The sequence below is a fragment of the Ambystoma mexicanum genome, chromosome 2p, assembly GCF_040938575.1.
Source record: "Ambystoma mexicanum isolate Mex_15411 chromosome 2p, UKY_AmexF1_1, whole genome shotgun sequence".
NCBI lineage: Eukaryota > Metazoa > Chordata > Amphibia > Caudata > Ambystomatidae > Ambystoma > Ambystoma mexicanum.
Window position 1 is genome coordinate 1221135821 of NC_090923.1, and position 23436 is coordinate 1221159256.

The window sequence follows — 23436 nt, forward strand, 5'->3', positions numbered from 1 at the left end:
TGAGGTTTGTACTATTTTTTTTAGCGAAATCCCATCTGCCATTTTTTTAACCATCCCGATTCAACAGACCAAGCTCCTAGGTGTTTAAGGAGCATTTAAGTGAAGATTTTGCTATCGGCGTCCAGCACTGAGACAGGTCGATAGTTCCATGGATTGTTCCTTTCTCCATGCTTGAAAATCGGAATTAAATACCAGTTTGCCAACTGATTGGCAATATTTGGTCTTTTATGATCGGTCTGAAGTAAAGACGCAAGATGGTCGACCGCGTGGCTGGATCATTCTTGAAAAGCAAATTAGAGAGCTTATTAGGCCCGGGGGCCCGAGAATTACTACCGCCCTTTATGATTTTAGCTATGTCGTCAAATTCAATTTGTAATTTCCATTTGTCGGTTCTAGGCTCCAGGGGAAGGAGAAAAGGGGAAGCAAGTGGGTCCAAATTTGGATTGGTAATATGAGACAATACTGTACACCAATGGGGTTTAACTGCAGATCGCTCCGGGTTCTGCCTTAATGGTTTATAAGACGCCAGAAGGAGGAGGAGGATGCTTGACATAGTGCGTCCATCATGCATTCTGCATCCTTCTGGAGAAGCAGATGTTTGAGCTGTCTACATCATTGGCGATAATGTTTTTCCTTTTTGATCTCCCCTACCTGTGACTGAGTCAACAGGGGGGGTACACTTGATTGCACTTATTTTGGCCCTCATCTCCTGCTTACGCATGCCCTGATCGAATTGATGGAAATGTATTCTAGGGGCAACCTTACTTCTCTGACATTACCCAGAAGGTTGGACAAAAAAAAAATCAAAATAGTTTATATTAAAAGGTATGCATTTTTCAATCCAGTGTACTGGACGCCAATAATCTCTCTGCTCTTCCATTCACCAATGAGGCCTTGTGTATGTTCATGAAGTGAGATTGGATCCTTTGATTAACAGAAACGGGGGGAGGTTGAATCCTTTGTCCCTCCCCACTAGACAATCAAACTCGGCAAAGATCATCTTGTGGTCGCTGAGCTCAGCTGATATAATCTTAAAGCTTTGGCACTTGTGGAACAGGTGGTCATCCACGAAGATGTAGTCTAAAATCACTTGTTTTGAACTCTCACCCCATGTACTCTCACTTTGTAAATCTCCCCTTCACCGAGATTGAGATGGGAAAGTCCAAGCGACTTCAGGGACTCAAACCATTGTTCACCGTGCTTAGTCTTACGATGGGCTCGATGTCGGGTGGGAACGGGACAAGCGTTTGACTCCGAAAACCAGAAGGAATTGAGGTTGCCTCCCAAGATAATACAACCCTCCCGGGTGCTATCAAGCCAATTTGAAATGAGGTCAACAACGTCCTCCATTATCGCTTGAACGGAAATCAGTTTGAAATGCCAGCAGATATTCAGCAATAACAACTTATGTTTTCTTACGTCCAGCCACATAGTAATTTGTATTCCTAACTAGCATTTATTCGCAATGACCAATTTATCAATACTCAGCTCTGTGATCTTTTTAACTAGGATGGCTAACCCATCAGAAGGCCTACCCATGGGTCCCGTGGTCGCAGAAGAGGCAAAAGTAATGTAGCCATAGACTACGGGTGTTTCTTTTAACCAGATAAATTATGGTATGTTCTTGAAGGAATAATCCCAATTCTGTGTTTGTAAATAGGTGGGTATGCCCACAACTATTCCAGGAAAGAAAGTTACATTTTTCAGTACCCCTAACTATGCCTTGGGATGTTTGAGTCATGAACTGCTTTGGAATGCCAAATTCGATCTCTCCGGTCCCGATCAAAAGCTTCCCCTCCCGCCCATTGTCTAATTGAACATGTAGATCCATGACCGTGCCCAGAGGAGGTTCTGTGATTTAACCTGCGGTGTTCTGCGGGGGTTTCTGGATGAAGTTGACTCCTTCTGCTAAATTCTAAGGAACATTCAAATCCTCTACCAGGCAATGATTCAATCTCACCAACTACCAAATCACACACGATTTCTGAAACAAATGTTAGATGAACTACATCTGTTCTTCCTGTGTAGGGGAATAGAATGCTCTCAATGTCTCTTGAGATGGCATTCAAGGTTCAGACTAGGGAAAGTAACTTTAAAATGCTGCTGCAATTCAGTATAAAAGATATCTTCTCATATGCTGCACAGGAGACCCTCAATTTTAAATCTAATGGTTTATTGAGACCCCTGTCTGCGTGTCATTTTATTGTGCCATTACCATGAGTAGAGTGGAATGAGGAAGATGGAATAAGTCAGGTCCTCATATGTAATTTTAGTCTCCGCCACCCTTGCTTGCCACCACTGGTCTGGGTGGGGGAGGGGCTCCAGCTTACAACTTCCCCTCTACATTCCGTTAGTGTGTTGAACTGTACTGGCTGCTTGATCTCAGTAGAGCAAATTTTCGAACCCCCCCCCCCCCACTCCTGCGTAATGAGCGGAACTGTTTTCCCTGGACCCCCCGACCCCCACACCTTGTTGCCCCGGGCTGGGCAAGAGTAGCCACCTGAATTTGAGAATGACCCCAGATGGCCAAACTCAACTGAGGACAAGGGTAGGTCGCACTGTGATTGTCCGTCTATTGAGGGTACAATGTCATTTCATCGCGGGATGTTTTTTCGCTGGGTTTTTTAATGCAGATTTTTTTTTTTTAAACTCATCGATTTGTTTGGGAAGGGGGGTAAAAAAATTATATAATTTGGGTGTGGGTGTATGGGAATATTAAAAAAAATTAAATGGGATGGGTGGTTTGGGGGGGTTAACCCCCCCCCAAAAAAAAATTCAATGAGTTTGTTCGAAAAAAAGAATCTGTGGTAAAAAAACCTGTGTAAAAACATCCCGCCGGGAAGACGGGAGAGCCATGGTAGTGTCAGGCAACTTTCACAACTCGAAAATCACCCTAGCGGCCATATATTGCCCCAACGCAGGGCAGCTGGGATTTATCCAAGAAGCCCTTGCAGAGGTGTTGACTAGAGCGGAAGGGCTCCTCCTCTCGGGGGGGGGGGGTGCGGGGGGTCTCAACATGTGGGTTGACAGGGAGCTGGACCATAGTGGTGAGGCCATCCCTCCGGGTGGCGGGGGGGCACGACCTTATGGAGGACTTCGGGACCTAATGTGAGAGAAGGGTCTGGTGGATATATGGAGAGAGCTCCACCCAACGGAGAGGGGATACACCTTCTACTCAGCCGCCCACGGTACGAGAATCAGCATTGATTACCCCTTTACGAGACAACAGCACATGAGCAGAATAGAGGCCTCAGAGATCCGCCCAGTCAGCTGGTCAGACCACGACCTCGTCTGGTCGGACATTAGCATCTCGGGCCTAAAACCTAGGAACTCTCTGTGGAGATGTAATAACTTCCTCCTAAGGGATGCGGTCTTTAAAGAGGAGATGATAGAGGCGATTAGAGAATACTTCGAGCTAATTGATACTGGAGAAGTTGACCAAGGGATAGTATGGGAGGCGGCAAAGGCAACCTGGAGGGGCAGGCTGATTAGCGAGGGGGACTCCAAAAAAAGGGAGAGAATGCTTGTGGCTCATAGACTTAGGTCAGAGATCCTTATACTGGAAAGGTCCGAAGGGAAGGGGGAGGAGGAGAGGCCGAGAGACCTGGGCATTGCAAGAGGGAAAAGGCAGGACCTGAGGAAATTAGAGATGGGTAGGATTGTGGCAGGACTCCAACACTTACGCCAAAGATATTACGAAAAAGGAGATACGGCAGATGCTATGTTAGCGGCTAAACTCCGTGGCCAACGGGCAGAGAGGTGGGTGTCCAGAGTTGTGTGTGGGGAAGAGGAGGAAACTTCAGAGCCCGAAGGCATAGCTGAAAGCTTTGCCGGCTTCTATGAAACCCTGTATGGGAGCGACGGGGGGGCAGAGAAGGAAATGCTTGATGCATACCTCGGTGGGGTCGCCCTCCCCACCCTGTGAGCCCCGGAGACAGAGGCCCTGGACGCCCCAATAACCGAGGAGGAGGTACTCAAGGCAATATCGGGCCTCAAGCTTGGAAGGGCCCTGGGGGAGGATGGGTACACGGCGGGCTTCTACAAGGCATTCTCGGGCCACATAGCAGGATTCCTGGCAAGATTATCCTCCAACATCATGGCCACAGGGAGGTCACCCCCATCATTTGGTAAAGCATTGATCACTGTGATCCCAAAGGAGGGGAAGGACCCACCAGACTGTCGGTCCTACCGGCCGATCTCTCTCCTTAATGTAGATGCAAAGCTATTTACCAGGATTATTGCCACGAGGATAGAATGCCACATGCCGGAGCTGATCCACTCGGACCAGGTGGGCCTTATACAGGGGAGGTAGGGGGTGGATACCCTCCGCAAGACCCTCCACGTCATGAGGGAGGCGGCACGGAAGGGTGACAACCCGGTTCTGGTGTCCATCGACGCCGAGAAGGCTTTCGACCGGGTGGACTGGGGATTCCTGCACAGGGTTTTGGAGAAACTAGGCTTCGGGGTGGGGATTAGACAGGCCATCAAAGCCATATCCATGGCCCCTTCTGCCCGAGTCACAGTCAATGGCCACCTGTCACGTACTTTCGCCCTACAGAGAGGGACAAGACAGGGCTGTCCCCTCTCCCCACTCCTGTTCGCAATGACCATGGAGATTTTGGCGGAAAGCATCAGAGGCTCCCAGATGGTGAGAGGCATAGAGATAGGAGGCCGCACGTTCAAACTGGGCCTTTACGCAGATAACATTTTGCTACACTTGAGGGAACCTACGAGATCGGTCCCGGCTGCCCTGCAGGTCATAGAACAATTTGGCCGCTTCTCGGGCTTCAGGGTAAACGTGAGCAAGTCCATGGTCTTCCCTTTTGCTCCTGATGCAGAGAGAAACCTAGCCAAATTGATCCCACTGGGACTCCAGGTCTGCCCCACGGGTATAAATGATCTGGGGATCAATATAGTAAGACCAAACGAAGACTTGAGCCAGGCAAACTACCCGCCTCTGTTTGACAAACTCTTCAGGGACATGGAGGGCTGGGCGAAGGGACAGATCTCATGGATGGGAAGAATTAATGCTATTGAAATGAACCTTCTACCCAGGGTGTTATACGTCTTCCAGATGCTCCCCTTGGAGGCCCCAGAATCCTACCTTAGCGAAGCCAAAAGACGAATAACTAAATTTATATGGCAGGGCCGGAGACCCAGAATAGGATACGAGACCCTCACACTCCCCAAGGATAGAGGGGGCTTAGCCCTCCCAGACCTGCGAACATACCATAGAGCAGCTCAGCTTCGGGCCCTGGCCCCACACCTTAGGGAGGACCCCAATAAACAATGGGTTTTTCTTGAAAATTTCTACCTACACCCAGTCACCGTGGGGGAATGGTTATGTGTCCCCCTGAAAAAACTACCCAAAAGAATCAGGGACCACCCCATCCTTGGAACCATGTGGAAAGCACTTGCAGGAAAGGGAATTAGAGAAAAGGTGACCACCTGGCCCTCGCCCCTGTCAGCATGCCAACAAAATTCAGGAAAAATATTTGGATTAAAAGAGGGGACTTTCTGATTGTGGATCCCATTGAGGAGGGGGAGAAGGTGAAGGCAGAGATCGCCTTCATCCTGTACAAAGGTCATGTGCGCTACCTGAAGAAAGAAGGTTGCTGGCCAGAGATGTTTTCTGACCTGACCTGAGCCACATCTGGTCCACACCAGTTCTAGAGCAAATCCCAGGTCACGAACACTACCAGCCCTGGTTCAAGGCTGGTCTGGCCAGAGTCGGTCAGCTGGTGCGGGGGGACTCCTTCATTCCCATACAGGAACTTGAGGATGCCTTGGGAATTGGCACCCTCTCCCCGCTCTTATATCTACATCTCAAGGGTGTCCTAATGAAACCCAAACTAAAGCCCTGCATACAAAGAAAGCTCACCCCGGTCGAAAAAATCCTAGACTCCCACGTAGAAATGAAAGGACTCATCTCCCTCCTCTACGGAGCCCTTGTGATTCCCCAGGAGGGAGCGACCAAAAGCCTCAGAAGGAAATGGGACAGGGACCTGGGTTGTGGAGTAGGGGACGGGCTATGGGGGCGTATTTGCAGCAGGGCGTTTAAGACATCCATCTCCTGCCAATATAAAACACATGCTGTCAAACTCCTTCATAGATGGCAGTACGACCCGATCACCCTCTCAAGGATGTTCCCGGAGTGCTGGCATGGATGTGGGGAAAAAGCCGACTACTGGCATATGTGGTGGTCGTGCACGAAGGTTCAAGCCTTCTGGTCTGAGGTCCTGAGCTGGTTAAGGGAGGCGGGAGAGGGGGTTTACCCTCAAGATCCAATCCTGATAAGGTTTGGCCTTCAGCTGAGGGATGAGCGTTAGGAGAAACTTCCTGACCTGACGCACTCGTTACTCCCTGCAGCTCGAGCAGCTCGGGCTAGAACATGGAACAGGACCGGCCTTCCCACGAAAAGTGAGTGGGTAGCTGTGGCTAAGGATATCTACTTCATGGAAAGACTCACAGCGGCTACGCAGGGCTCGAGCGCCCAGATAGAGATGGACTGGCTACAATTTATGGAGGCTTTCGGCCACACAGAGGAAACGCGGTGTCTCATGACCCGGCCCGAAACCATCCGTAGCATGTAACACTATGCCTTAGTTTTGGAGGAGTCGGTTTAACCACGGACGGCCATTTGCCCGGTCGGAGTTGTTCTAGGAGAAGAGTTACGGACGATCCGTCCCGTGCCTTGAACTATGGGGTTTGGGGGAGGGGGAATTTCAAGGGATGTATGGTTGGATTGTAAAGTTACGACGGGCATTTGCCCAAAAGTTGACACGCTGTAGAAGCCTCTTGTTACCATTAAATGCCAATAAAATTTGATTTAAAAAAAAAAAATACATCCCGCGATGAAATGACATGGAACCCTATTGAGGCGGGCACCAGCGTTCTCGCTCCAGCAGGCAATGAAGTGTTTCCATGTGAGGCTCGAATAGTGGAATCAAAGCAGGCACGAAGGGTCCACTTGGGGGGGGATGTGTTCACAAAATTAGGGTGCTGTTTGTTTAACGGAAGCCTCGCCGCGGGGAGAGACATCACCTTAAAAAAGCTTTGGAAAAGGAATTTGAAATATTCATTGGTTTCCAATTGGATTCAGGGCTACAACCAAAAGACCGGGGGCTAAATCCCCCTTAGGCCCCCCTAGCAGCGCCTCTGATGGAGGCAATTGCAAAAATCTAGCTCATCCCATGCTAGAGTGACACAGTCGGCGCCTGATATCAATGGCCTTATTTGTTTTAAAATCATTAGTTAATAGTGGTACTCATTAAGATAATGATTTAAGGCGCTAATGACAAAATAGTTGAAAATCGTACAATGATTTAACCTGGCCCAGATCTTTAATTGTGGAATCAGTATTAGAAAAAATCCATAGACCTGGGAAGTTCTTTCCATAGAACTTGAGAAAAGGGGAATAAAAAGAATGTTAGTCTTGGCTTGGTTCAGGTCCAACCACGGTAAAGACATTCAATGCGCAATAGTCTAAAACGTAGACTGGATGAAAACAGTGTTGTCATCAAGGATCTGGGTGTCATCAGCATCATAACTGTGAGACACCTGAAGGTGTCTCACCTGCTAGTCACTGGAGATCTGTCATACAGGTGGCCAGGACATCGCTATTGGATCCAGTTCCTGGGGGTGGACCAGTAGGGGAGGATCACCTGGGTGAGGGGTCTTTGGGGAGTGGAAGTGGGACACCGAAGGGTGAGACGCGGTAACCCCTTCATTATACCTTTTACCCATCCTACCCCGTAGGATACTTTCGAAGATCTACCCCCCTTTTCGAACACAAACTCTTTCTCACATTGTGACAAACAACAGACTAACACCCGAGCCGTTTACCTGACATGTCCCAACACAAGAGTCAGGCAGAGTCAGGCTACTGCCGATAATTACACACACCTCACTACCCTTTCCTTTCCTCACAGGGATAAAAGGCAGAGCATGAGAGCATACGGAGAAGGCAGCCGAACGCACGAGGGAGCAACTATTCCGGACCGGCAGTTCAAGCGGAGGAAAAAGGCGGCGAGACCTGAAAGGACGAGGAGGGAATTGCCCTTGCCCTCTTCAACTCAGTCTCGCAAAGCTTCCGAATGGAGAATCATAAGACCGGGAAGTCCAGCTGGCGTGTGGTGTGACAGGTGATAGCCAATGCGGGGAGCAGCGCTTGACACCGTGGTGTCATCCTTGATTCCCGAGAAAAGAGACTACAGTATATTCAGCGCAGCCAGTGAGTCGGAAAAAACTTTTATAAACCAAACTGTGCTGGTTCCCAAGGTTGCAAGCGGCAATCTTGAAACACTTGTGTAGAGGCGCGTTATAAATGCCATATCATACCAGTGAATGAACAAAGAACTTGGTGTATTTTAAAGAAGCCTCAGTAAGTGTCCAGGAGTGGAGTTGTCTGGGGTTGCATGTGCGCTTTTTCGAAGGACTTTGACTCGAACCTTTTTATTTGTTGAAACTTCAAGTACCAAGGGTCCTTGGGGAAGGCCAGCATGAGGTGTCAAAGTGGTCATACAAGGGTCAAGCAAAATCCTGCGTACAGTCGAAAGCCTTTGGCAAGTGGAGGAAACAAAAGTGAATTGTGTTACCAAGAACTCTGTGAAGCCTGACTGAGGCTAAGACCCGGACGCAAGTAAAGGGAAGAACCTAAGGGGTCTAAAGAGACTATCTTGAGATTATGGAATGCATGAACATTACAGAGGGATGCAGAGAGAAAGCTGGGGAAGGGAACCTCTGCTTTTGGATGAGATTGTGAATATTGTGAAGTAGGGCAAGTGTGAACCTGATGAAGGCATGCCGAAAGAATGCTAGGGGTAGGGAACCCTGCTTTTCTGATGAGATGACAGAATCATGAACTGTGTTAGATTGGCTATGTGAACGAAGGGAACTTTGTTTGTTGTTTTGGTGCATCAGGCAAGAGACTTTGGGTAACAAGAGACTTGGCCACAGAAGATCCTGATATTATCGAAAGGAACTGTAAACTCGTGCCTGAGAGCCCAGACGTGTGCTGTGCTCCAGAGTCCACCTTGTCCCGTGGTTAAAACGTGGGGAAGGGAGACCCCGGCCATAACATCCTGACATCATTTTGTGAACATTTCCTTCTTTTCTTGTGAACATTATCCCACACTATTTTGTAGCATATCAGTAAGGATTGGCAATAGGTTTTTTTTAGTATAGGCCCTTGTTATTTGACTAGACTCCACTTGGACCATATTATTATTATTATTTGATGGTCGTAGCTTGCTCCCATCTTCAATTTAGGTTTAGATTAGGTGTTTATCTCACCCATTTTTGCAGTTTAATAAACACCCTTGAACTGTGATCACTTGTGTCCATTTTATCTTGAAACCATGCCTTCCTCACATAACTAATTAGCCTCCAGCATTCAAAACCCAAAGGAGAAGGGCCTATAGAAAGAGTGCGAGGAGTGACATCCCCTGTGTGGGGGGGCATGGGGAAGGGGGAATAAAAGCGACCAGGAAGGCCGAGTCAGGATACGAAGCCAGCGGGATAAAGACGTGGCTGCCTCTGCTTTCTTGCACCAAGGGGGTAACAAGAGGAAGAAGTTACCCTAGAAGACTGCTATCTGTTGGAGCCTTGCTAGGCTTTCAGGAAGACTGCTGTCACAAGGAAGTATCGCTGTGGGAAAACCTGCAATTTTGGGTAAACGTTCAATGCTGGGAATTGGAGATGTCATCGCTGCCCCCAAACCCCCAACCTCCCAACGTCTGAAGTACAACAAAAAGAATATTGTCTGCCTGATAAGGACCCAGAGAAGGTGGGGAGAAATAAGAAACCAAGAAGGTCCTAAGGGGAGGTGGCATAGAAAGGAGAATAACCAAACTGACCCATCCAGAATTGTAAGAGGGAAGCAAGCTGGATGGAGCATACAAGAAACCCAAGGCCTGGGTGGGAATGAGATTACTAGCCAAGAACTGATCCAGGGCAGAGAAAGAGCATGCTTGGGACACTGAAAATATCGGGTCTAGGAAACCACCTCTTAAGGCCCTGAATGTTAAGTCTGGAGAGAGAGAGAGAGAGAGAGAATCCTCAGCACCACAAATTTGATCAAAACAAACAAATTGGGGATACCAGGTATGTGGGTGATGTGGCTAATGATTCAAAGGTATGTGAAGAATATGTTAAAGTTAATCTGCTGCAGACTGTGGCACGACTAGGCTAACCCCTGCCTAGTGTGGTTTAAAAGCAACAAGAAAGTGCCAAGTTCAGTGCGCTGATACAAAGTCAAATTTCAAGAAGGTAGCTGTTTATTTTGTAGCCTTCTGATTTGTTTGCTGTGCTAACATGTGTTTTAACCGTGGCAGTCTTTTCCAATGCAAATCAACAGTATCTACTGTTGGACTGTGTCCCTTAAGAGTATCTGTGTATGTGCTGCCTGTTCCTTTGGTTCAGATGCAAGCATGCTTTATTCCGGTTGAACTAGCCTAATACAATCAGCGATATGCTTTCTGTTGCGCAATGGTGCTATCAAGTCCATTGCATGTTTCCAAAGTTACCAATACCGTTCATTTTTCATTGTGGGTCCCTCCTGCGGCTACCCTGCCATCGTCCGGTACTCGGACCTCTGTCCATTTTTGCCATATTCTGAAAAGTTATTTTACTGTGCATCTTACCTTTATATCCTGTAGTTATTGCTTATGCAAAACTTTCCAACACAGAATCTATCACACCTATACACATCCCTTGTGTGATAATCAAATGTATTTAGTGCATCTTTATACCAGCACACTTCTGGCAGGTCGCTCTACCAATTTGAGAGTCAAGAAATCAAAGTAAACACCCTATAAATTAAGTCGGTTAATATATCTGGATAATGAAATCGGGTCTACGAAAAAGCTCCCCAACATCACCATACTCAAAATATGGCCCAAAGTGGAAGCGTGCAAACGTGTAAACAAATGTGCGATCGGTGTGTGGGGTGGAAGCGTAGATGATATTTAATAGCCCACTCGCAGAAAAGAACGGGTTCTCCAAATATCGCCAGTAGAAGCATATTGTGGATGAGACTGGCAATGTGGTATTGCATAAGGGAAGCAGTGTGAAGAAATCAAAAGTAGTAGAGCTAGGACCATACTGTAGAGGAGAACAACAAGAGTTATGGCACACACTGGAGCTGGTGAAATATCTATCAAGAGGACAAGATAACATCTGCTCTGGATGAATGGTTTCCCAGTGACAGTGATGATGCATTATTCATAAATTTATGGTTCTTAAAGCTGTTGGGTGGGAGTTCAAAAGAATGTGGGATGTAGATTATTATTTCTATTATTGGTAATGTGATGACAGATAATTACTCTATTGTTGGAGGCCTAGCACTGGTGTAGATGGGCCTTGACAATTTGTTATTAGAATAAGCCTTTTGTACTCCAACAATGACTTAGAACTTTACTTCAGAACAATATCAGGATGCTTGGGAGAGGATTTAGAGATTTGACTAGAAATTATTACAAATTCACTTACTGTTCATTTGTTGAAATCCTGGACATTTACATCTAAACCACAGGGTGTTGCATTTAAATGTAACAACAAATACTTCATTTGGGTTGGTACCTTCACTCAGCGGTCCATCTCTACACGCCTTGTTAAATAACTTTCCTGGGGAGGGCTGCACTTGATAAACCACATGATTTTGCCGGCGCTACCTCTGGGACTGTTCCGAGAACTGTATAGAAGGCTTGTCTGCCACGATACTATCCTAAAATAGCTCTCTGCTAGGAAGTGTTACCAGTACCTGTTCTAAGGCTGCTAGGTTCGTGCGCAGGGCATCGTTTTCAGAGAGGATGCTCTCCACCTGTTCTTGACTGACGGCACTCTGGCAAGCTACCTGCTCCATGACACAGAGGACAAGAATGAGAGAGACAAGTGTAGAAAATGAGAGAAAGGAGAAGGAGCAAAGGAGAGAAAAGAGAAGGAGCAAAGCAGAAAGGGATAATCCACATGTGGGAAAGAGAAGGAAAGAGATGGAAAAGTATTTAGAACACATAGGCCCGACAGGAAAATAATCTGCATTTTCAATTAATGCACTGGATGATTGGGGTGATGGGCTGAGATGGAGGTGGGGGAGTGGAATCTACAGTTCTGTAATGCAGGAGGGAAGTGCACATAGGAGGGGAAGGTGGAGTTCAGCTTGATTTTCACCCTTAGGGTGCCAGGTGTCTGAGAGGCATGTCTGCATAACACAAGGGTGTGTGTGGAGGATGTAAATGAATGAAAGAACACAAGAGAATGGACAAAGAATGTAAGGATCTGCTTCCATGGTGTTTGTTAAAGTCTCATACCTGCTCCTGAAGGGCTTGTTGGGCGACATCATGCTCCTTCCTCTGGTTCTCCAACTGCTCCTTGACATCAGCAAGCCCCTGTTATAAGCACAAAAGAAGATCCAATGGTTGTTGGCCAATGGACAGTCATCTACTTCCGTGGTTAACCCAATCAACATGCCCAAAAAGCATACACTTCAGTGATCACCAAGCAAGCCTCACAAATTGAATTTTCCAATCCCAAGATCCAACATTGCAAAATAAATGGTTCAATCTCGAACACGTTGAACAGCCTTTGCATTAAAACTCCAATACTTTATCTGATCAAAGCTGACCAGATATTCTCAAAGTGCTTTGGAGATAATACAAAATACCCAACTCTTAAAGAGTGGTGGCCATGGAGGGAGGATAGAGGAGAAATGGTTAACATGCATGCTCACCGCTCTGCCGAGAGGATGGAGTAAAAGTCCTTGAAAGCTGTGCAGGTAGATTGCACTCATCTACAGTCTGTCCTTAGATACCCCATGCATTATTGAGTGGAACTTGCCCAGCACTAACCTGGTGAGCAGACTGAAGGTCTTGTTGGAGTTTCTGATTTCTGATGTTCAAGGATTTCAGTTCATCCTCCTTCCTCTGATGGATTTCATCTATTTTAGTCCTAGGGGTGAAAGGTAAATTAGAAATGAGAGGTCAACTGTCTGACCGAGCCGTTCCGAAGTGGCATTAAGAAGAAACAATTGAAGAGCAGTGGGAGATGCTCTGCCATCCACACTACCCTATCGCAGCCCTTCAAATGTAAAGGGATAGCTGCATTAAACAAACAAAAAATGCTCTCGAGGCACAGAAATCGCCAGCTTTGCGATGTATGGTTAGGCTTTCCGGATTTATGGTTTAACAGATGTTTGCTTTCCAAAGGAACCCGCAAAAATCTATTTCTAAGCATTCTGGCTGTTTTTCATATGTGCTTGGCATTTGTTGCAGTTGTTACCAGAAATGAAGAAGTCTAGAGCAGGCGCAGCGATAAAAGGAGCTTGCAGTGGGCACACTCAGATTGTTTTTATATTTTAAATAAAACCATGTTTATGTTTTTATGTTTTTCCAAGCTTGTGCATCACCTTACCTGTAGGAAAGGCTGCCTCTGATGTTTTTCTTTCACTTTTCATTGCTTTTGGCCCTGTATTTTCACTATAGTAAAAGTATACATGCACCTTTTTTCTAGTCAATTCACCCTTATATGACGCAGATACTCTTCTCCAGATACTCTTCTCCAGCTCCTCACTCCTCTACTACACACCTTGTGCTTTGCAATTTTTTAAAAAAAATCAGACAGCCAACGCATGACTTCATTGCATATTAAGGAAAGGTTGGCCTTGTATTGTTTATGCTTGCAGTGTCAGTGAAACCAAAGAAAAAAACAATTGTAGGACAGCCTTCTGTTAGGCAGAAACCTGTGCAGTTCCCTTTGGGAACACTGCAAAATATTTAGGACTACAGGTGTTAGCAGTAAACCCATTTGGTAGCAGTCTGTACCACCCAGATTTACCTGGTAGCTGTGGCTGAGCAGTCGGACTTCCCTCAAGAAGAGTTAGGCAGTATGCAAAGTATACACAATAGGCACTCAGACACAATAGTACAAGCAAACACTGACCAGAGCTTTGGTATCAAAGTATATAATTATTTATTTAAAAGACACACTTTAGATCATCTACTGCCTGGACTTATTCAAGCCTAGGAATCTCTGCTTAGGACCATAAATGCATGCTTTTATACTTTACATGCTGTATATTCCTGTATATTTTATGTATATTCCTGTATATTTTGTTGTATATTATTCTTGTGGCTCTATTTCGCTATTTTTGTGATCTTGTAACAAAGTTTTGAGCTGTCTTATAAAATGCACCTGGTTACCCTTGGGTCTGGTGCGCAATATAAGTAATAAAAACAAACAAACAAACACTGTTTGAAACACTCCAGCACTCTTATTTGTAAAACACTCTAAACATAGTTACTATTATAATATATACAACCCTTATTCCTCATCAGACAAGTCTTAGTTAACACCACTTATTTCCAGACAGAGGTGAGCGCTTAACTATAGATGGCACTCCAATAAGTTCATGAAAAAGGGAGGGAAAACGACAGAATATGTGAAGATACACCACTCTAAGATTTATGAATACTTTTAGCAAGGCAGGAGAGCAAAAGTCACTTGTGAGCCAAAGTCCATAGGCTGGGCCCACTCTTAGAGAGAGCAGAGCACAAATGCGGCCAAGATCACACAGTTACACTAGGCTTTGAAAGTCTTGCAGAGAGTTCGAAAAGAGTTTAGAGAGGCTCAGAAAAGTTTAGCCAGGGTGTCCCAGGCTAACCCAGGTTCGAAAGCCGGGAGCTAAATCTACCCCGTACAGTCGGTGGCAAGGGAAGCCAGGCGGAACACGGTACCTTAAGTGGGAAGGATCCTCCAGCGGTGGCAGTTGTTCCTGGCAGCGGGTGCAAGTCCCGGCGTCGTCCAGAGGAAGAGAAGATCTCGACTTGGAGGAAAGATGAAGGTCGTTGCACTGCCAGGGAAGAAATCAGCCGCAGAGTTTTCCGGTTAAAGGCATTACCCTTTATTTCGCGGTCGTGGTAAAACATGGTTCTGGTTGCCGGGGTGCTTGGCACAGGCAAGGCGGCCAGGAGATGCGTCGTGAAGGCGAAAAAACAGTGAAACTGGTTATCCCCACCAGTCAAGGGAAGAAGACTCTCCGGTGGGAGATCTCCTCTGTCGTTGGGAAAAGTGGTGAGATGGTCCAGCAGGGCTCCACCGGTGGTATCGTCATGGCAGGTCGGCTCAGCTTCTCCCTCGTCGGATTCTTAGGTCCTGTGGCGACTTCTGAAGTTCCAGTCCCCAAAGCCCTGCTTTTATGCAGAAAACCCCCATTCACTCAGCCTAGCTGTCACTCAAACATGCTAAGTGGTGAGCCGGCCGGCTCACCACTTGGGCTAATCAGGACGGAGTGCGACTTGAGTTGCCTAGGCAACTCAGTCCAGGGTGCCTAAATCCCCCTCCACCCCTCCTAAGTACCCCAGACAGTGTGGCACCACTTTGGAGGGCTTCTGTGGAGAAGCCCGCCAAAAAAGTGGAACAAAGGGCTCGACTTGGGTTGGAGCCACAGCAGAGAACACAAACGCCATTTTAGAACCGAGTTTTGGCAAAAAATACCAACCGGAGAATTAATAATAATTAAATAAACCGGCGGTATGTTCGAGGCTATCGTAATTAAATAAATAAAGATAGTAGCCTCGAACAATGGGAAAATCCCATAGAGAAATATTTGCGGTTGAATATATCCACTGCCACCAGCCAAAACTCGATCAGGGGGGACGGAGATGTGCCCCCTCGACTAACAGACCCCATGGGCAATCGAATTTCCCCAGCCAGCACGTCCACAATATGATGGTTTGTACTGGTTCTGTTCAGAATTCAAGACTAGTAAAGTCAATGGTTACTTTACATGCCCTGGGAGACAGTAGTCAGTCCCAGGGTATGGAGTCTATACTGGGGGGTCACTATGACACCCCTGTGTTACTGCACTGAGGGTGCTGTGTAACACACATCACAAAAACACATGAAGCCCTATGGAGTAAAAGACCCCATAGCCCATTAAACACATCTAGAGTCAAAGGAATACACTCAAATCATGTCCAAGAGTGAGGGTAAAAGGAGTCTCACTCTTTGCAGGAGAAAAAAATAAACCCCAAAAATCCAGCAAAGCTGCTGGGGGACTCACTAGGTTAGGAAATTCAGCCTAAACAGAGAATTCTCCCTAACACCTTCCAAATTTGCAGTTAAGCTGATCCATTGGCATTGTAAAGGTAAATGAATAGGTTCCATGTCTTTATAACGACACCCTAAATAACGACATACATTTTGAACAAAATCGATTTTTATTATTTTTATTTGGTTATTGGGGGGGGGGGTCACTCCCCAAAGCCCCCGTTTCTTCAGCCTTTTTACCCTCCCCCAACTACATCTACCCCATATATACTTTTACTAAAAACACTGCATACCAAATGTATAGTATGTGACCCATTTAGGCATTCATACTTGTGAAGATAGTTCCAAATGAAAAGCTACACTTGTAATAAAAGCAATGTTTTCCTTGTGCAGAAAATATTCCGGATTCAAATAACTCTGTACCATGTGTCTTTGCTGCTTCAACATGTCATGAATGTATGCATTAAAGCAACTTTACATTCACACTGAAAAGCGCAAAAACACAGTTGTCAATTTCTTGAGGAGAGGTATGGAAAACACTGAAACGCAGAACAAATCACTGGAAAAACACTACCAGAAATATTTTTCTATTGCTATTGAGCAGTTCTATGTGATTTATATTTCTGACCTTTACCTGTTAAAGCACATTTCTTTTATTTTGCTCCCACTCTGATGGGTGTAACAGTGTGCAGAACAAAAATGACAAAGAAAAATAATTTGTTTTAGTCTCGGTACGGACCCGACAAAAGAAGGCACCAGACATCAAGAGCCATCAAGAGCACCAGCAGCAAGAGGGCTATGGTTGCTACCAGAGATACAAATGAAAGAAACCCAAAGCAATATCAAATGTTTGAGGAGTTCACCTGCACTGTTCCTGAATGTACCCTTAGAAGTCTGTAATACCCCAGGTCACAGTGCTTGAAATGCATCTTCTGGTCTCGTTAGGAAACGTTTATTTTTGCAATTTTCCCTCCATAGATTCCTAAGAGACACCATTTCTTTTTGCTTGATTTGAACACTTTTGGAGGCAAGTAAAGCCTTCTGCAATTCTTCCCTTGCTCGGTTCCATCATTCTTATGGGGGACTGACTAGTTCCTAAGACTATCAATACTGAGAAGGACGGTCTCCCTTTAGGAAGTATTGTATTGTTACAATTGCACACATCACCTTACAGTGAAGTGCAGTTGGGATACTTTGTATCCGTATAACTTTTTATGTAATGGCTTTTTTGGTACTTTTACAATGTGCCTAAAAAAGGCTAGTGGCAGTTGTGATATTTTTTACATTTTTAGGACATTTTACTCGTGGACTTTTGCATTTACCAGGAATGGCTGCTAAAGGTGGATAACACCCAAAGATGGTTGGGCCATGAAGTTTTTCGCTTGTTCATTGGCCATATTGTTCTTTGGGTTCTATGTTATTTTATCATAAAGAATTCATCTATGGAGAATTAATCGATTTCATTTTTTTAAATGATCGATTTTGTCACCAACTATATGCAGGGGGAGACAACATAGCCCCCTCAACCCCAACTCTGCTACATTATTTATTTTCCTTATTTCTTTCGCCACATACATTTCTGGCAAAATGTGATCAAATAAATTCAATGAATTCTCCTTCCATGAATGCTAAACTCCTGTTACCGTTCTTTGGCCTTCTCAGGTCAGGAAATGGATTACACAGAAATCCCTTTCCTGAGGAAAGCTGTGGCTGTTGTGGGCTGAGGGGTGTTGTGTGCGTGACGAAGGAGACTAGGACTGTCTAGTCCCAATTCACATCACTGGTGCCTGAATGTCTATTGCTGGGCCGATGTTGGTGATCAGTGGCTATTCATGATTGGATAGCAACTAGCTGTATGAATGGTGCAGATCAATTGGTGGGCTTGGACCTGTCCCAGCCTGAATCTTGGGTAAAAGGAGGGCTCCTGCAACTGTTTATTAGATCAGTGTTGAAGCCAGTACATCTATGAAGAAAAGCAGCTCGCTGATGACCCAAAGATGACCACTGGAGCTGATCAGCATCGACTCCAGTACAGTCCAGGTGAAGCCCTGCTTCTCTGTCCTGATCTCAAGAAGGCCTTTGTTGGTGCTTCAAACCCTGCTCAAGGATCCGTGCCAGTTGAGCCTTCGGAAGCATCCCTGGACGAACTGGTGGACTGAGCAGCATTCTTCTGGGCTACCTCGCTATAGCCATTGCCGTTTTGAGCCTAGCCGTGGAACTTTGCAGATCTTTAGCTTGTGCCACAAATCACCCGATTCTGCATTTTCAGCAGTCTCACTCCAAGGGAAGCTGTGATGGGCCTGCCCCTGTGTTCAACGCTGGACGATCGCCTGCCGTCCCTGACCATGGTGACCTATGTGGATCTTGTCTTCGTGTCCCTGAGGTGTCACATGGCGGTCTGTCCCGCAGTAGTCCACACCCAACTTCATATGGGTCCTTTACTGGAAGCTGTCTGGAACCGATTCCCAAGTGCCATGACTGACCGAAATTAAATCTTTTGAAACAAAGTATCTTTTCTTTCCAGACGAGCCTCTCGAAAGGAACCAAGAACAAGCCTGCAATGAAGTCTGGAACTTCCACAAGTGGTATCCGAAGAACTCTGAGCCAGGGTGTAAGTTTACATACCAGTTGCTACCCTCTCCCCCAGTCTCCCACAGGGTAACGAGAATGCAAAGTACTGACCCTAACTCAGTCTTACCTGACCTTTGATGGTGGAACCTGGGTTAAGGATCCCTCCGTAGGCCTATCCTAGTATTGGGATTGAGTCGAGTCCTGATATGAACTTTATCTAACTTTCTATGACTATTAATCTTAACCACTGGTACTGAAAATCTCTATATAAAACTACCTGTAGTGTGAGCACTTCGGAACTGGTGACATTTGGGCACAAGGTCCCAAACCATTTTTTGGATGGACTTTGTAAGAGTTAGGGAAGCTGTTCTGTGATTATTTTGAAGAGTACTGTCTATTTCTTTGCATCCGAGTACTTACCCGTGTTTCATTGGCCATTGAATCAAATGCTAATCTATCTCTTGTAAAGGGTGAATGTATAGATCTGTTTTATAACGATTTTGTGTGACAATATTTACCTAGAATGTGTATCTGCTTAGTGTGTAACTAAAGGCCAAATACATCATTTTACTGTTATACTTCCCTGTGAAACAGGAATTACTGGTGTTGCTCTGTGTGGACTCATTGTAGCCCTAGGCCACTCATGCCCTACCTTGTGCTAAGTCTTGCCGCTCTGCTCCCTCATCTTGACTAGGTTTGGCTAGCCTCTCAGTGTCTTCCATATTCACCATAACAGAGGGGCCTCCCAAAATCGTCCCATCAGGGCCGATTTTGGAAATCCATATTAACTGACCTATTTCGCAGAGATCAGGTAGCCCTTCGCAGTTCCTTGTTCAACTCACCGACTGGTAGAAGCTTGTTGTTTATTTTTTTTATGGCTGCACCCTTTTGCACCTGTTATTTTTCGGAAAACAAGGGCTTGTTCCGTGGAGTTTTCTAATAAAATGCAACCTGATTTCTGAAGCGGAACTCCACAATAAGGATGTGTTTACCATGTAGTCCTGTAAACAACTGCAATATATATTTATTGACCTACTAAGACTCCCGGTTTTGAGCTCAGAGTAGCCATGACAGAATAAGGGTGATGTGTAAATAGGTGTCTGGGATTGACTGCAGAATCTGCATCCTGTTTTTGTCCCAGGAAGAAGCCCTGTAAGGTTTGGATGTGGCAGACCATCCATGCTTGGGTGCCTGACAAATTCTAGAATGATGCATCATGCCCGATAGGTAGCTGAATGTGCACCCAGCTCCATAAGAATAGATGTTTCTGCACAATACCTTGGTCAATCTCAGCCCATCCTAAATGACCCAGAAGAAGATTTTACCTGAAGAAGATGAAGGCTCTTCTCTAAAGCATCAGCTTTGAATCTGTAATCTAAAAGCGAAGTACTGCTTGGCTCTGTGGAAGCCAGACTTCTTTTCATATGACCAGCAAATAACCACACTGTGCTACCTTCCCCTGACCTGGCAGTTAACAGTGGAGTTACTTCCTCAAGGACGCCTGGCCGGCTGAAAAGCCCCTCCTGTATCATGCACAGTTCACCTTGTGGCTGGATTAGAGAACCTACTGCAAAAACTGGCAGCATGTAAGATCTGCAAAATAAGATTTTGGAAGACATCAACTTACCTTCTTTGAACTGCTGGGCCAACGTCTGCACCGATTAAGCTACTGTTCTGGGGATTTTTCTATAACTCCCTGGTGAGGGCTGTACAACCATAGGTTGGGGCAGTGCACCCAACCTAAAAAGTAAACCAAACCTCTCTACAGTAGGCAGTGTGGCAGATCAGTCAGGCCCAATTCCATGGATGGCAAGTAGGCGGACACTGAAGTACAGTTAGTTCCCCACAACACAATGGTATTTTGAAAAATATACACCTTTAAAAGTTAAACACGCCCACATATGCATCTAGTACTTTATGTAATCATAATGCACAGTCAAATTACTTAATGTATGCATCAAAATAGAACATTGTCTATATAGCACTGGTAAAAATGTAAAGTTAAACGTTATGAGCCAGCCATAAAAAGTTGCTTGCAGCCTCAATTCTACACCAACACACAGCACACTATTTCTAACTAATTATTACGGGCCAATGGATAGAGCAGATTTTGTACCCCGCAATATACAACCCACTCCTATAATCATAATGTAGATCCACTACCCGATAATAGCCACATTATATGTAAACATAAAAAGGAGGAAGAAAAGGGGATCCAGGCAATAAAATATACAGTAATATTAATCATTTACAGGACCTCAGATGCCAACACTGAACACGGTCACCAAATTCCTGTACCTCTTGCACACAGTATTATTAGTAATACAAATGTGCCCCATACAATGAATGTGGTACCTAGAGAGGAGGTGTGAGAAATCTGACAGTGTCACACTTGCTAGTCCCCGGGGATCTGCCATCCTGGTGGCCAGGACACGGCTATCGCTGTTGGATCTAGTTCCTGGGAGTGGACCAGTGCGAGAGGATCACCTGGATGAGGGGTCCTCGGGGAGTGGAAGTGGGACACATACGGGTGAGACGCAGTAACCCCTTTCTTACAACACCTGTTCCCCATCCTACCCCATCTTAGAAGGTCTAACGCCCGGCCCCCTTTTCCAACACGAACACTTTCCTACACTGAGACAGACAACGGACCAACACTAGGGCTGTTTACCTGACATGTCCTAACACAAGGGTCAGGCATAGTCAGGCAATTAACAATAACTATGCAGCTTTCACCAAGGAATTCCCAGGTGAGTTGTTGCGGCTTCAAGATCCTCCCGGGCGTTTACTTTGTGCCTGAAAAATCGTTTTTTGACCCCCTGTGCAGTGTTCTCTTTCCCTGACCCCTTCTGTTTATCTCCTTCCCCCTTCCCTCCCGCCTCCCAGCCCACCCCCTCCCCTGATAGGCTGTTATTGTTCATCTTGCCTGGCCTAGTCGCCGGCATTGCTGGTGTCCGCCGCCTTTACCCAGGCGTTCCCAGGTGAGTTGTTGCGGCTTCAAGACCCTCCTGGGCTTTTGCTTTGTGCCTTAAAAATAGTTTTTTTAGCCTCCCCATGCCCTGCATGCAGCATTCTCTTTCCCCAACCCTTTCCGTGTTATCTCCTTCCCCTTCCCTCCCACCTCCCAGCCCGCCCCCCTCTACTCCTGATGGGCCAAATCACTGGTTTTACCTGGCCTTTCCAGGGCAGCCTTCTGCCCGTGCAGCACCTGCAGCGAAGAACCAAGGCAAAGGGCGGCTCCCACATAGGCAGCTCCAGACAGTGTCTGCAGGTCTCAGCAGGGGAAGCCAGTGGCCAGCTGTCAACCATCAACAGCCACCAAGGTAGGTGTGGCCTGGGTGTGAAGTAGAGCAATCACTGTACTCCAGAAGCCCTGTCACTCTACCTACCCTCTGAACATTTCTGGCCAGGCTACTAGGACTAAGTCTAAGCGCTACCTTTGCCAACCCGCTTTAAACAGTTGTGCGTGTACTGGCCTGGGCTGCACTCTTGAAAATTACTAGTACTGCTTTGACTCATAACCTTGAAAGTGTGACACTGTGCCAGTACTGTAGCTCATTAGCCTGCGCCATACATTTAGAAAGTGTTCTTGTCAGATTAATTCATATCTAGGAAGGGACCAATGAGATTTTACTGTGATTTATTTGCTTGCACCGCATACCTTGAAATTGTTCCTGTTAGATGATTCACATCTAGAAGTGCCCACTGAGATAATACTGTGATTTATTTACCTGTGACGCACACTTAGAATTGCTCTTGGTTGCTTGACTCACATCTAGAAGGTGCCGCACACATAGAATTGCTCTTGTTTGCTTGATTCACATCTAGAAGGTGCCCACTGAGATAATACTGTGATTCACTTACCTCTGCCGCACACTTTAGAAATTGCTCTTCTTAGATTGATTCACATATAGAAAGTGCCCACTGTGATAATACTGTGATTTACTTACCTGCGCCGCACACTTAGAAATTGCTCGTTAGATTGATTCACATCTTGAAAGTACGCACTGAGATTTTACTGTGATTTGCTTGCGCTGCACACCTTGAAATTGTTCTCGTTAGACTGATTCACATCTTGAAAGTACTGTGAATTATTTGCCCCCGCTGCACACTTAGAAACTACTCTCATTACATTGATTCACATCTAGAAAGTGCCCACTGATATATTACTGTGATTTACTAGCCTGTGCCGCAAACTTAGAATTGCTCTTGCTAGATTGAGTCACATCTAGAAAGAGACCACTGTGTTAATACTGTGATTTACCTACCTGTGCTGCACACCTAGAAATTGCTCTTGTTAGATTGACTCACATCTAGAAAGTGCCCACTGTGATAGTACTGTAATTTAGTTCCCTGCGCTGCACACCTAGAACATTTCTTGCTACACTGACTCACATCGAGAAAGTGTCCAGTGAGATATTACTGTGTTTTACTTGCCTGTGCCGCTCACTTAGTATTTCTTGTTACATTGACTCATTTCTAGAAAGTGCCCTCTGAGATAGTACGGTAATTTTAGTTGACTGCACCTGGAACTGTTCTTCTTACATTGACTAACTTCTAGAAAGTGCCCACTGAGACAGTACTGTAATTTAGTTGCATGTGCCACCCACTTCGAATTTTCTTGTTACATTGATTCACATCTAGAAAGTGCCCACTGTGATAATACTGTAATTTAGTTGCCTGCGCCACACACTGAGAAAATGCTCTTGCTATATTGACTCACATCTAGAAGGTGCCCACAGATATTTATTTGTTTTACCTGCCTGTGCCACCCACTTTGAATTTTCTTGTTACATAGATTCACATCTAGAAAGTGCCCAC

The 23436-nt window shown here is 45.8% G+C and overlaps 1 protein-coding gene across 2 annotated transcripts in view; it reads right to left on the reverse strand.

Annotated features, from left to right (window-relative positions):
- The window catches only part of GRIPAP1 (GRIP1 associated protein 1), a 1613923-nt gene that overhangs the window by 1213151 nt on the left and 377336 nt on the right, over nucleotides 1-23436 (reverse strand). Inside the window, exons 13-15 of one of the 2 annotated variants that reach the window (XM_069645489.1) lie at nucleotides 12846-12945; nucleotides 12309-12386; nucleotides 11762-11854 (exon numbers count right to left, since the gene is read on the reverse strand). In XM_069645489.1, the coding sequence (XP_069501590.1) occupies nucleotides 11762-11854; nucleotides 12309-12386; nucleotides 12846-12945 (271 nt within the window). The remainder of the gene's footprint in view (nucleotides 1-11761; nucleotides 11855-12308; nucleotides 12387-12845; nucleotides 12946-23436) is intronic. The other variant, XM_069645490.1, reaches the window with a different exon arrangement.